This window comes from Oryzias latipes, chromosome 5 (assembly GCF_053564925.1).
Source record: "Oryzias latipes strain Hd-rR chromosome 5, Olatipes_Hd-rR_3.1".
In the NCBI taxonomy this organism is placed as follows: domain Eukaryota; kingdom Metazoa; phylum Chordata; class Actinopteri; order Beloniformes; family Adrianichthyidae; genus Oryzias; species Oryzias latipes.
In genome coordinates, this window is record NC_136241.1 from 3,765,388 (window position 1) to 3,779,052 (window position 13,665).

Sequence of the window (13,665 nt, forward strand, 5' to 3'; positions counted from 1 at the left end):
CTGCAGCTGATGGGTGTGGAAGGGGCCCTGGTCTCCTGGATCATCGACTACTTGTCGGACAGGCTGCAGTTTGTCCGGTTGGCCAGTGTCCTGTCTGACGTGGTAAGGAGCAGTGTGGGGGCCCCACAGGGCACTGTGCTCTCTCCCTTCCTGTTTACTTTGTACACCAGTGACTTCCAGTACAACTCAGAGTCATGCCATCTTCAGAAGTTCTCTGATGACTCTGCTGTTGTTGGCTGCATCAATGGTGGGCGGGAGGAGGAGTACAGGGAACTTGTGGATAAATTCATGAAGTGGGCTGGAGTAAACCACCTGCTGCTCAATGTGGAAGAGACCAGAGAGATGGTGATGGACTTCAGAAAGAAACCACCAGCTTCCCAGCCTCTCAGCATCTTCGGCAGGGATGTGGCAGAGGTAGAGGAGCACTGCTGTGTATGAGAAGGCCAGAGAAGGACTCTACTCCCAGAGTTTGGTCCTGGTCCTTTGATGTGTGCAGCAGAATGCTTGAGACGTTCTACCAGTCTGTTGTGGCCATCACTCTGTTCTTCTCGGGGGTCTGCTGGTGGGGCAGAATAGCTGCCAGAGATGCCAACAGAGTGAACAAACTGATTAGAAGAGCTGGCTCTGTAATCGGGTGTAAAATGGACATGTTTGAAGCTGTGATGGAGAGGAGGACTTTAGATAAGCTCATATCCATCATGGATAATCCGGAGCATCCTCTCCTTCCTGTTCTTGATGATCAGCGGAGCACCTTCTCCAATAGGCTAAGGCAGCTTCACTGTCAGACCAACTGCTATGGGAGATCATTCCTACCTCACTCCATTGGACTCTATAACTCGTCACCTATTTGAAATAGATAAACTCATTTGAGGTCTGTTTTTCTCCAGAACTGTTGTACAAACCAATTGTTTTTTTCTGATGTTTCTTTGTTCTGATTGATTAGGTTCTGTTTTTCTTTTCGCATCCATTGTTTGTGTGTTTGTATCTTTGAGCCTAATGCGGACGCTGCAACAACCCAATTTCCCAAGCTGGGATCAATAAAGTATCTTTATCTTATCTTTATTTAAGATGAAAGAATTTATCAATAAAGCTAGAGTGGCTGTTTGTCACAACTGGCAGATGGCTGGATCCAATTGCAGCAGGTTTATTAGCTCAGCTAAAAGTCCACAAAGCTAAATCAGGGTCAGGCAGTCAGGGGTTGATGACGAGCATGAGATCACCAGAAAAGAGACAGGGATAGTAAGGATCCAGGTGAGAGTCGGGGCAGGCGGTAGGCAGAGTTAGGAGACAGAATATCAGATCCAGATTCAATGCTTTGGTTTCCAGCTGAATTTTCTCTGTCCTCCTGTGCGGGAGTTGCGCCGGGCGCGCCGCCTTCAGCAGTTGTTAACGATGAATGAACGACTGAGGAAGTGGCAGTGGATGTGTTGGTGACATGCGGGTTGCTTTGCAGCCGCATCATGATGGCTTCGGTCGCAGAGTTCAGATGTTGGAGCTGGCGACTGGGCTCCAGCAACAAAGAAGCAAACCCCGCTGGGTTTGTCGGGCTAGGAACTCCTGCCGCTGGATCCATGTTTGGCGATGTATTCTGCCAAAAGAACAGACAAAAGGCAGGATCCAAATGCAGCAGGTTTATTAGCTTAGCTAAAAGTCCACACAGCTAACTCAGGGTCAGGCAGGCAGGAGTCGATAACAGGCATAAGATCACCAGAGGAGAAACAGTAGTCAGGATCCAGACGAGAGTCGGGGCAGGCGGAAGGCAGAGTTAGGAGACAGAAAGAATATACTTTGCACTGAGCTGAGCTCAATGCAAAGTATTTAAGTAGACTGTGGTTGATTGTGTAGATGAGTCAATTGTGTGGCATCCAGGAAGTGCACGCTGGGGTTGCTGGGAGATGAAGTGCATTCAGTACTCTGGAGATGGGTCACGCTGGTGACCAGAGGGGAAGACAGAGCTCTGACCTCTGACCCTGTTGGTGCTTTTTTTTGTGTGGTTTTTGCATCACTTTCATTACATTCACTGCTACATTATTCTCAGCCTTTTAAAATGGATTCTATAGTTTCCATTTTCATACATAACTACATTATAACACTGCAACCAAGAATGTTAATTTAATAGCCCAATAGATCAGGAAAAACAACCCAAATGTATGCAAACATGGCCCTCAAGACCACATTTTAAAGTGTGCAGCTCAATGGAAATTTGAAAACTCTCTGCTGCTGCAGAAGGTTTAGGTTTTGACAGCTCTGATGTCCAAAAAAGCATGAGGTGATCTTTGTGAGTTCCTATTGGAATTGCTTTTTTTCTCTAATAAAAACTTTTACCGTTCAGTTTCCAAGGGTACCAAGATTTAGAAAAGCAATGAATCCTGACATATTGACTGTCTGCTGTGATAAAAAACCTTCCTCTCTGAAGAGTCTCCAAGGCAACATTCACCTCTTTCTCTGCTTTTACATCCATCTAGTGCATTTTCACTTTTAAAAGCTGTCTGATCAGATGACGCGTGAGATGCATTGTCCAGCATTTGTATAGTCAATCAGTTGTTGTGCAGCTTCATATGACAATTCCTTTGTGCTTCTGTTTTTGTGTTATTAAACACAAAGCTGGTTAATGCTTGCCCTTGCTTTGGAACACACATACTGTAAGTGCATTTGAACTGGAGCTGATTGCTTGTGTAGGCAGCAGTAATTATGTTTTGGTAAATGTACCAGCATGACTTGATTTTTGAGTGTACTGTTGTTTGTGTATCCATATCGGTGGGTAGTTATTATTGGCAGTATAGGCTCTCTGGGGTTATTGCAGCGTCCTTTGCTATTTCTGAGTGCAAATGTGGAGTCTATTTTCAAGGTTCCCATGGAAACCATTGTATTTGTGGTGGCGGTGATTGGTGCTGCCGGCCGAGCAAGACTGTGCTATTTTTGTCGCAAGGCATCACCTGATACACGCTCCCTCACACTCACACACACACAAACAGGTGTGTGCATGCCTGAGTACAGGTGCAAACACACAATGATGCTGGAAAAATGCACAAAAAAGACCTCACACATGTCCCACTGTTTTCCAGCTATTGCAGCGAAACACCAAACTGTGCACATTTTGTGTCATCTAAACACCACAATAAATTTGTATGCATCTTTATCAGCAGTAAGTAAAAGCTTTCCATGAAATCTTCCCACCCAAATGCCTCGTTTCTTTTTCTTCTGAGGTTTCCTTTTCGAAATGTTGATAGATGTTCATGATGCATCAGAAAATAACATTTTCCTTCTACTGCGACACACAATTTTAGAAGAAAATGTTCATTTGAGGCTCCAGAAAAACAATTTATGCAAGCTAATGTTAAAAAAAACTATAGTTTATGGTCAGTGAGAAACCTTTGACCAATTTTTGTTGGTGCTGAAAGCACCTATTTTAGGACATTTGGGATCCTTTGATAATAAGAATTATTCATGACCGACGGTCCATACTGCATTAACCACTATGTTCTTTCAAGCAGAATAGGACATTTTTGCAGTGGCTTAACCAGCTTTTTTTTTATCATAATGAGGCTTTTAGTGAGCTACATTAATCAATCACTTCATGAAAGTTGCTGCACATCGAACAGGTTATTTATAATGGCACAAAAAGCGTGAGATGAAATTTCCAAGAAATGCAAATGTTGCATTCTGGGGAACCTTGCAAATGCAAATGAAAACCACCCGGGTCTCACGCAGCTTCATGCCCACTCTTTTACTAGCCCTATTTGTAATAGCTCAGATGTCATTCTCCTCATACAGAGCAATGACATGAACTGTAGGATCACCGTGGCAACAGAAGTCGTGGTTTCAGAAGCTGAGATGGTGGAGGTTGAAACCTGGCCCAACCAGAGTTTCGCAGTCTCAGTAAGTCTAGAACTGGAAAACCTTTTCTTGAAGAAACCCTTCACCCTAAACATGACTTTAAAGACCCACTCAGATGAAAAATGTATTTGTGGTGTTTTTTTGGACCATGAAGGACATGTATAAAGAAAATTAATCTTAAATTTGCATTTCTGATTATTTCTTCATTCAAATCATTTTGAATCAGGAGCAGACGTAAAAATTCAGTTTCTACATTCTTAAACATTACTCTTTTGACAGGCTCATTGCCAGACTAGCTAGTAATCGGTAAAATTGAACTTATTGCTCCCCACTGTTGTAATGAAGTTTGGGGGAATAATTACAATTATCATCACATCCATTATACATATATCTATTCTTTGCAGAGATAACATAGTTTCATAAACAGGGCCAGGGCCCCCTGCTCAGATGAATACTATATTGTATTAAGACTAGTTTGCTAAAAATGCAGATTTTCTGTAGTCATTTTTACCACCATACATTGTATGTACCATAGTGCTTGCAACTTACTATTAACATGTTTGAATTAAATGTATTTACAATAAGAATTAGTTGCTAGTAGGCTGCTAGAAGTTAGAAGCTTGGGAAAGTATGGTACACTGGGGTTCTGTCCTCTACTGTCATCTACTTCTCCTCTCCTCTGTTTTTGATCATTTAATTATCATTCAGTTCTCCATGCCTCTGTTTGGTTCAGTGCGATTCATGTGTTTTCCCTCAGTCCCACTACGCTCCGGGGGAGCGGGAGTGATTCCAGATTCCAGTTTGCTCGTCTCATCCAATTCTCCTACACTTGGCCGTGGACCTCTCCTCTGGCCCGTCTCGCCCCCCCAGCCGTCCCCCAACTCCATCTGGATGAAGCCCATTTGAGACACTATTCAAACATGTAGTTGTAGAGTTACATAAGTTAATTCTTCTGGTACATCACTTATCCATCCTGGGAGATGATTCCTCCTTCATGTGATTCTTACTTATTTCAGGAATCTGTTTTTTTTTCTTCTTATTAGGAGGTTTTCCTTACCAAGAAGGAGGGTCTAAACCCAGGGATGTCCATTTTGGCTTAGTCTGTTCAGTTTAGTTTGGCAATTACCTATTGAATTGTATGACTGATTTCATGTTTATTATACAATTACCGGTAAGGATTACGGTATTACCACTGGGAACTCTGACCATAGATCAAAAGATGATTGGAGTTGGACTTTAACACACAAAAAAAGTGTATTCAGACAAAAAGTGGAATTTGGAGGACAGAGACAAGTTATCCTGTTTGACCAGACAAATCCTCAAGCTGGAAATTGTAGGTTTAAAAAACTCATGTGCATGTATATTTTAATAGATGAAATATGAAAAGATAATATTATTTAACCCTTTCAAAATCCATCCATTTACAAGCTGAATCCCTTTCAGGGTCATGGAGCTCTTAGAGCCAACCCAGCTACTGTTGGCTGAGGTTCACCTAAAGCAGGTTACCATCACACGTAGGGGCCACCAATTAACCAATGAAACATGCGATTAGACTGGGAGGAAGCTGAAGAAAACACACACATGCATTTCTGTCCTCTTTTCTCATCTACTTCTCCCCTCCTTCTCTTCTCTATTCTTAATCATTATTTATCATTTAGTTCTCCATGCCTCTGTTTGGTGCAGTGTGATTCATGTACTGTCCCTCTTTCCCCTCCTGGGGAGTGGGAGTGCTTCCAGATTCCAGTTGGCTCATCCGTGCTCCTGTACCTGACCGTGTACCTCGTCTCTGGCTTGCCTCTACTACTGCTTCTACACCTGGCTGTGGATCCTGCCCCTGGCTTATCTCGCGCCCCTGACTGTCCCCCCAACTCCGTCTGGATGAAGCTTGTCTGCTGGACTTTAAATATGTAGTTGTAGAGTTAGATAAGTTAATTTTTCTCAATGAGTTCTGGTAATCGCCTGTCCGTCCTGGGGGAGGATCCCTTCTTCATGTGGGCACCCCTGAGGTTCTTTCGTTTTTTCCAGAATCCGTTATTTTTTAGGAGTTTTTCCTTATTGCGAATGAGGGTCTAAGGGCAGGGATGCCAGTTTTGTTTAGTCTGTTTAGTTAGTTCAAGTTAGTATTTTCCTATTGAATTCTATGTATTTATGATCCTTTTGATTTTATGTTTTACTTTTTCAATTACCGATACAAAGCCCATTGAGACGACTGTTGTTTTGAATTTGGGCTGTACACATAAAATTGAACTGAATTTAATGAGGAGAGCATGCAAGCTTCACACAGGAGAGACTCAGCTGGCATATTTCTGTAGGGTGAGGGCTCATGCCACTGCACCCCGATCACTTCCATCCATCCATCCATCCATCCATCCATCCATCCATCCATCCATCCATCCATCCATCCATCCATCCATAAACCGCTGTAACCCTTTCAGTGTCACAGAGCTGCCATGGCCCAACCTGGCTACTGCTGGGTGAAGGCAGGGTGCACCCTAGACAGTGGCAGGGCAACACAATAACACCCCCCCCCACACACACACACACAAACTCACACCTAGGAGACAATTTTAGAGTAATCAATCAACGTATGAAGCATGTTCTTGGACCGTGGTCACAGCTGAGATTTGAACCTTGCTGTGAGGAGAAAGCACTAATCACTGCACCACCGTGCCACCCCAAATTGAAATCACTTTAAAAGAAAGTTTTAAAGGTGGGCTTGTTCAAATTCGGCTTTTAATGGTATTCAAAGACGACGAAAATGATCAATTTTTTATTCTTTCTATATGCTTTTATTAATTAGTATGCCAAGCACATTGTGAGCAAAATAACTTGAACTAGCAAAAATTAAAAACTCGTTGAAACTCGTTGAATTTGAATAAAATTCTACTTCATATAAACAACTTTTGTTTCTTTAATAATTTTCCAAAAAATTCTTCATATTTGTTCAGGTTTTTCTTTTCCAGACTGGAACCAGAATGAGGGGGGCGCTAGGACCGCGCGTGGCCCCGGGCCTGCTCGTGTCTGCCGCCTTCTCCATCTCTGCGATCACCGTGTGCCAGTGCAGGCAGAGCGGGGAGGGAGGGAGGGAGGACGCCGCTGTCCTCTCCGGGAACATTTACATCAGCATCATCACAGATTAACCCCTTCCGCCACATATGCTGTCATCCGGGGGCTCGGATGACGGGGGGATCGAGGGACCAGAGAAGACACTGGCTTTTGACGCGAAGACTAGACAGGGATTGCTTTCCACTGTGAACCTCAGCAGTGGCAGCTGGAAGAGGGGTTTCATCTTCAGAGAGCAAAGCACCAGGCAGCATCACAACTCTGGTTCAGGTACAAAAAGGCTCTTTTTCTTCTGTCTTCTCTAAAGCTTCTGGTTCTTTGGAATTGAAGGACGCTCTTATATGCTCAACAGACACAGCTGCCCTAATTGTTTTAGTGTACAAACAATCTAATTTTTATTGGCTTTAGTCATTAATGTTTAAATAAAAAGCTGTTCAGGTTGGAGGTTTTAGAGCACATGAACAAAAAAATCAAGCACTGACATCTATATACACATATATAGGTGTTGATTTGTAATTTCTGTTTAGGTTGCAGATGGAATATATCGGAGCTACAACATAGTTTTTTTGAAAGCAGCATGTTTTTTAATGCATGCACAGTCCGTGTTGCATATGATACATCTTTTGCAAGCTTTCAGCTCATCGGAATTGCTATGGTTTGTCCTGTTCTGTGAATGGAACCCAACACACACATAACCTACTTTAAATGTTTTTTAAATTTGATTGTAGTTGTTTGACATCTTTGGAAGTATGGAGAGACGGGAGGAGGTGTAGGAGTGTGTTTTTCTATTCACTGACAGGATTAGCTTTGGTCAGTGAGCTTGCATTTGTGCATTGAGAGGATGTTTGCTTGAAAAGTAGATTTCACACGCTGCTGCTTGGTGGAAAAAAAAGGCATTTTCTTCTGTCCCTTTCTGTCTGAAAACAAGGATGCATTCATTTGTGAATAAAATTATGTGTTTTTGCAACTTAAATGACTTAATGTCCCAATCTGATCATCTTTTAAAATACTTTTAAAGCGTCCCCAGTGGTCTTTTATTTATGAATATAATGTTTTTAGCCAAAATTTAAAAAAAACAGAGTTTCCTAGGACATAGTTTCTGCAGAGCGGCAGGAGTAAATTAGGAATTTGCCTCTGAGTTGTGGGCCATTGGTGCAGAGTAAACCCGCCCCCATTTCCCAACACCCCTCTGTTTAAATGCATCCCCACTAGCTTACAGCCCCTCACACCCCCCACCTAACATTTCCAAGGAAACTCTCCCGTCCCCATATCACTCGTAGAAAACTTTATTTTAACTGGCAACAGTTACGATTTTTTCTGTTTTAGGCTTTGATAAAAGTTTTTTTTTACAATTCTTAACACTTTTGGGTTAGGGTAAGCTGCACTTTCTTGTCTGCAGCCAGGTCCCTCTCCAGTTCTCTGTTGGTGGAGGACACATAAAGGTAATTAAGCTTAAATTAGCATTTGTGAGTATTTCTTTATTCAAATCATTGTGAATCAGGAGCAGACGCAAACAAAAATGCCGTTGGAATACACTTTCAGCGGTAACGTAGAAGCTACGGCAACGAGCCACAAGCTGCCTGTTCTGCTTCCTTCTGACACGTCCACTTGTAGATAGAGGGACCTGGCTGCAGACAACATGGCGCCTTACATCATTGGCCGGAAGCGGAAACGATACAACTTACCCCAACCCTAAACAAAAAGGCTTCGGAAGTAGAAATGTAGTTTTTTTCGAGGGATATGGGGGGACTTCTGGTTCCAGTTCAGGACTTCTGTCAGGCTCTCTTGGAAAAATCCCACAACAACATGTTAAAACACCAAAAGCCCCATTTTCATTGGAGTGGGTCTTTAAAGGTGTCTTAATATGAGGGTGAGCTCTGGATTACCATTCACGCTGCCCAAAATCTGTTTAGATTGTTTTGCTTTTGTTAATGTAGATCTCTGCAATAACAGCCTGTTTAAGAAGTTTTTTAAATTCCCACAAATGTCACAAAAGCTCATTTGTACAAATAATAGGCAAACATACAGACAGATTCTCTCCTCTTCTTCTTTTTATTTTAGGGTGAATTGTGACCGATGGCAGAAATGGTGATTTTCTTGAATGGACAGAATTGGTAGCCCGCGGCCGTCTTGGATCGCAGCACCATCATCTGGAGCGCATCGCAACTTTGGATCTAAATTTCAAGCCATTGCTTTCTGGCCTGACCTTCTGGCTTTGAAGGATGGGTGATGGAGCTGTGACTGATCCTGCCTGCCTGCCTCACCGCACCCTTCAATGGAGCCCGTGTGGAACTCCTCCCACACACCTCCACAGCCCACATCCAACATGTCTGCCTCCTTTCAGCCTGAGGGCTGGGCTCTGTCCCAGTCGCTAGCCATGCTGGCGATGCTGCTCATGGATCTGCTGGCTGTGGTGGGTAATGTGGCTGTCATGGCGGTCATTGCCAAGGCTCCCCAGCTCCACAAATTTTCCTTTGTTTTCCACCTGTGCGTGGTGGACCTGCTGGCAGCCCTGGTGCTGATGCCCCTCGGCATGCTCTCCAGCCGAGCCTTCTTCGGAGAGGCTTTGTGCAGGAGCTATCTGTTTCTCAGCGTGTGCCTCGTCAGTGCTGCCATTCTGTCCATCTCTGTCATCAACGTGGAGCGTTACTACTACGTCATACATCCCATGCGCTATGAGGTGAAGATGACGGTTGGCCTGGTGGCCTCGGTGCTGGTGGGGATCTGGGTCAAAGCTCTCACCATGTCTGCTCTGCCACTGATCGCTTGGTTCCTCCAAGGTGGGAGAACTCCTCTTCTGGAGAGCGGTGGGGTTGGAGGAGGCGGTGGAGGGGCCGTCCCGTCCCCCCCGGCTCAGGGTCACAGGCGCTGCTCACTGCACTGGACTGGGGGAGGGTCAAACCGCTTAGCCTTCATGGTCCTCTTCACACTGGTGTATTTCCTGTGTCCGCTGCTGGTCATTCTAGTTGTGTACTGCAACATGTTCAAAGTGGCTCGGGTGGCGGCCATGCACCACGGCCCCCTGCCTACCTGGATGGACACCCCGCGTCGCCAGCGGTCAGAGTCCCTCAGTAGCCGTTCAACCATGGTCACTAGCTCGGGGACTGGCTCCGGGACTGACAGAGCGACGCCACATCGGCCCTTTGGGGGAGGAAAGGCTGCAGCGGTGTTGGCAGCTGTGGGTGGGCAGTTCCTCTGCTGCTGGCTGCCTTACTTCACGTTCCACATGTATTCGGCTCTGGCTGCCAGCCCACCTGCTGCATTGGCCTCTCTGGAGGAGGTGGTCACGTGGATCGGCTACTTCTGTTTCACCTCCAACCCCTTTTTCTACGGCTGCCTCAACAGGCAGATCCGCGAGGAGCTGGGAAAGCATCTGCCCTGTTTGTTCCGCAGAGCCGGGGTGGAAGTCGAGGACAGGCTGCCAAGCCGCGAAGGATCCATAGAGGAGAATTTTCTACAGTTTCTTCAGGGCACTGGCTGCAACCTGGATCCTCAGAACTCACGCAGCACTTCCAGTCCAAAGGGGGAGGCCTGCTGCCCCGTGGCTCATTCTCAGCCGGCCGAGCCAGCCCAGCCTATCCCCATCGATTTCCGTATTCCTGGACAAATAGCAGAGGAAATGTCAGAGTTTATTGAAATCGAACACACAAAAAGCAACCACATATATACAGACAAGTAAGTTTCATTGAGGTTTTATATACTGAAAACACCTAAAAATATTACAAATATCAGGATTTTTTTTTCCATCGTTGCAAAAACTGTCAGGACAGTTCATTTGTGGGATTTTCTCTCATCTTTCATTGTTTTGGCTCTAATTACTGATTAAGTAAATCATACAGCTTAATGCAATGTGATGCGTTTGATGATTGGGAAAAAAAGGGAAATTACTGTTACATTGGCTGTGCATTAGCCTTTTACGCAACCTCTCGGAGCAGTAAACGACTCAGTGAATTCATGTTTTAAAAAGCTTTTTTTAATAAAACAAAAAAAATACTTTGCAAGAAGAGGGTTTTATTTCACAAAGAAACAAATGGGTCATTTTGGGGAATTTTCTTCTGAGTTGAAATTAAGGAACACTTGTTAGATTAGAACCAGCTTCTTGTTTGGTTGTGTTTTAGAAAGATTTGCCTTCACTGGTCAGCAATGAAAAGGAAGCAGTTCCACACAATTTTAACTTGTGTTTAACTAAGAAGTCACTCATTAGAAAATGAAAAGAGGACTGGAATATGGAAAATAACAGCCACAAATGGAATAAAGGGTTTCTGTGTTTTAGAAATTTACCAAGATTGTTAGGTTGTTAGTTGAGTCAGGCTAAAAATAATCAACGATGAAGAGTACAACAGGGGTGTCCAAAGAGGGGCCGATTTGGTGAGGTCACAATGTGTGAGCTACAACCGTTTGGCCTGCATTTAACAAATGCAAATGAACATTTTCCTGAAATGGGATACTTTTTATTTCATTACATAGAAGGAATTAGATCTAAAAACATGTTTTACTAAAAACACTGTAAACTTCATTTTTTAAGGCCAAAAATAAAATGAAGAAAAAGTCTGTCTGGCAAAAAAATCTTTTGTTTACATTAAATCTGGGTACATATGAAATGTTACATACTATACACTATTAAATTCTCACTGTAAATTTCTAAATGTACATTTTGTGAACTGGCAAATAACAGAAACAGTGATCTTATTTTGATCACAGAAAGGAATCTGTTCTTGTCGTTTGGCCCTTAAGGCTCTGAAGGTCAGTAGCCACAAGCTGTCGCCACAGGTTTACAACAGCTTATGATGTAATTTACCGTTAAGAAACTGCACACTCGGTTCTTTAAAGAGCTGGGAGCCATATTTTATTAATTTCATGACAGGAATGGTGGAAATTTAAATGTGGGCTACATTTGGCCGGACTTTGGACATGCCTGGTGTACAGATTGTGGCCTAAACCCTCACAAACAGGCTGTTTACAAAGCTTTTTCTTTCCAAAAAGTTATTTATTCTTCTTTTAATATTCTAAAAAGCAAATCTTATGCTACAAGCCAACTTTCTAACTCATGTTGAGGTTCTCTGAGCTTTCTGCCATATGTTGTATTTATCTATGTGTTTGGATATAGATCTTAAAGCAGTATTTTCATGTTGCACTGCTTGACACTCAAATGTGATTCTTACGTTGCTTTATGTACTAAAGTGTGTGTTCTAACTTGGTAAAAGTGTAAGTTTGGGTTGTGTGTGTCACTCAGTGAGTGAGTTCTTCTTTGTATACGGTGACATAAAGCATCCGTGGTTCAGTTCAGGACAAAGAGGTTCATATTTTGTTTGTTTTTTTGTAGTGCAGTTGCTGCCATCTTCACATTTCTCAGCTTTTCAGGGGGTTTTCTACTGACGGAGCATACAGATACTTTACCTTGATCCACTCTGCTTGTCAGGGTTTATTACAGTACCTCAGTGCAGGAAATGATCTTATTTTCTAATCACGTGTTTTGTCAGGTATAAAATTTGCACATTAGAGGTTTTAAAAAAGTGAAGTGATGGGGGAATGTGATACTGAAAGCTGAGAGTGAAGACTTTACATGTCAGTTTGATGGAGGGGCATTTTTTAGAAATCTGTTCTGGGATACGTGTGTGGAGATATTTGGACACACGAATGACTCCAGGAACATTTCTTATGTACTATGGAAACAGGGTTTTTAACGCTGCTTTTTTCAGAGGGTGTTTCCGTGACATTACCAAATGAAACTCAATAGCTTGCTGAGTTTACTACCTTCTTCTCATCCTGTCTAAACTGTGAATGATGTTGAACATTTGTGTTCTTATTTAAGTTTGTCCAGACATCTTTTAATGCTGTGATTAAAATAAAGAATAACTTCCACAGAAGAAAAAAAGATGAATGTGTTCAGATAAAAAAAAAAAACATTGCTTGAAATGGATGAAGAGGTCCTGTTGTAATAAAAAGTTTCTATGTTTTTAAATTATTTTGGATGCAAACTCATTTTTAGCTCTTTATTTGATACTTTTCTATTTATGTGGGGTCTTAACCTCTTTGTTTTCTATTTTTTATCACAAAGCGATGGTTGTGGGAGGACACAGTCTAAACACTTTGACCTATAGGGATCAGTTCAGTTGTAAAGGTCAAAGCAGAGCGTTGTCATTCATCCTGCTTAAATAAAACAAACACAGAAGATGCTCCAGCAGAAAGGAGAGCTTTTTCCTCTGCAAGGTTTGTCCTGACTGCCTTTTTTTTTTGTAAGATGCTGATGCATGACAGGCCTTGCTCCTCCATGACCTCAGCCAGGCTGCCCCCAGCTCCAGGACGCTCTGCCATCCCCATGGCAATTATTACCAAGTGACATTTTTCACTGCTGTAGTGGGCGGTAGGAGGAGCCAGTCTCATTAGGGAACTGAACCAGAAAGGGTCTCCTAAAAATAACAGCATCATGGGCTTCTTCTACTGGTGAAACCATCAAGGTGAGACACAAACAACCCCATCATGCTGCTGTTTTAAAGCTTCTGGCTCAGTCTATTCTGTCTAACAACACAGAACTATCTTAACCTCCTAACTGAGGTTTGCGATCTCATTTGATCTGCCTGTTTTATTTCTCTTTGACACTTTGGGTTAAATTACTGTGGTAATATAACCCAAAGTGGGATGTCCACACATGTAGATGCCAGGTCTTGAGAGGCTAAATTAATAACGGGTAAAAAACAAAAAACATTTGAATTCATATTCACTTCAGATTAAAACATTTGTTCAGTTTTGGTTAATTTATTGCAC

The 13,665-nt window shown here is 42.9% G+C and overlaps 1 protein-coding gene across 1 annotated transcript; it reads left to right on the forward strand.

The window, feature by feature from the left end:
• Positions 1-4,847: 4,847 nt before the first annotated feature.
• On the forward strand, positions 4,848-13,109 carry LOC101166955 (G-protein coupled receptor 61). Its single transcript, XM_011474632.4, has 2 exons — positions 4,848-7,170; positions 8,962-13,109. The coding sequence occupies exon 2, from the start codon at positions 9,176-9,178 to the stop codon at positions 10,577-10,579; it is 1,404 nt and encodes a 467-aa protein (XP_011472934.1). The 5' UTR covers positions 4,848-7,170; positions 8,962-9,175; the 3' UTR covers positions 10,580-13,109.
• The last annotated feature ends 556 nt before the right edge of the window (positions 13,110-13,665 follow it).

Coding starts and splice junctions, on each gene's coding strand:
- LOC101166955 (XM_011474632.4), top strand. CDS start 9,176: ATGGAGCCCGTGTGGAACTCCTCCCACACACCTCCACAGCCCACATCC.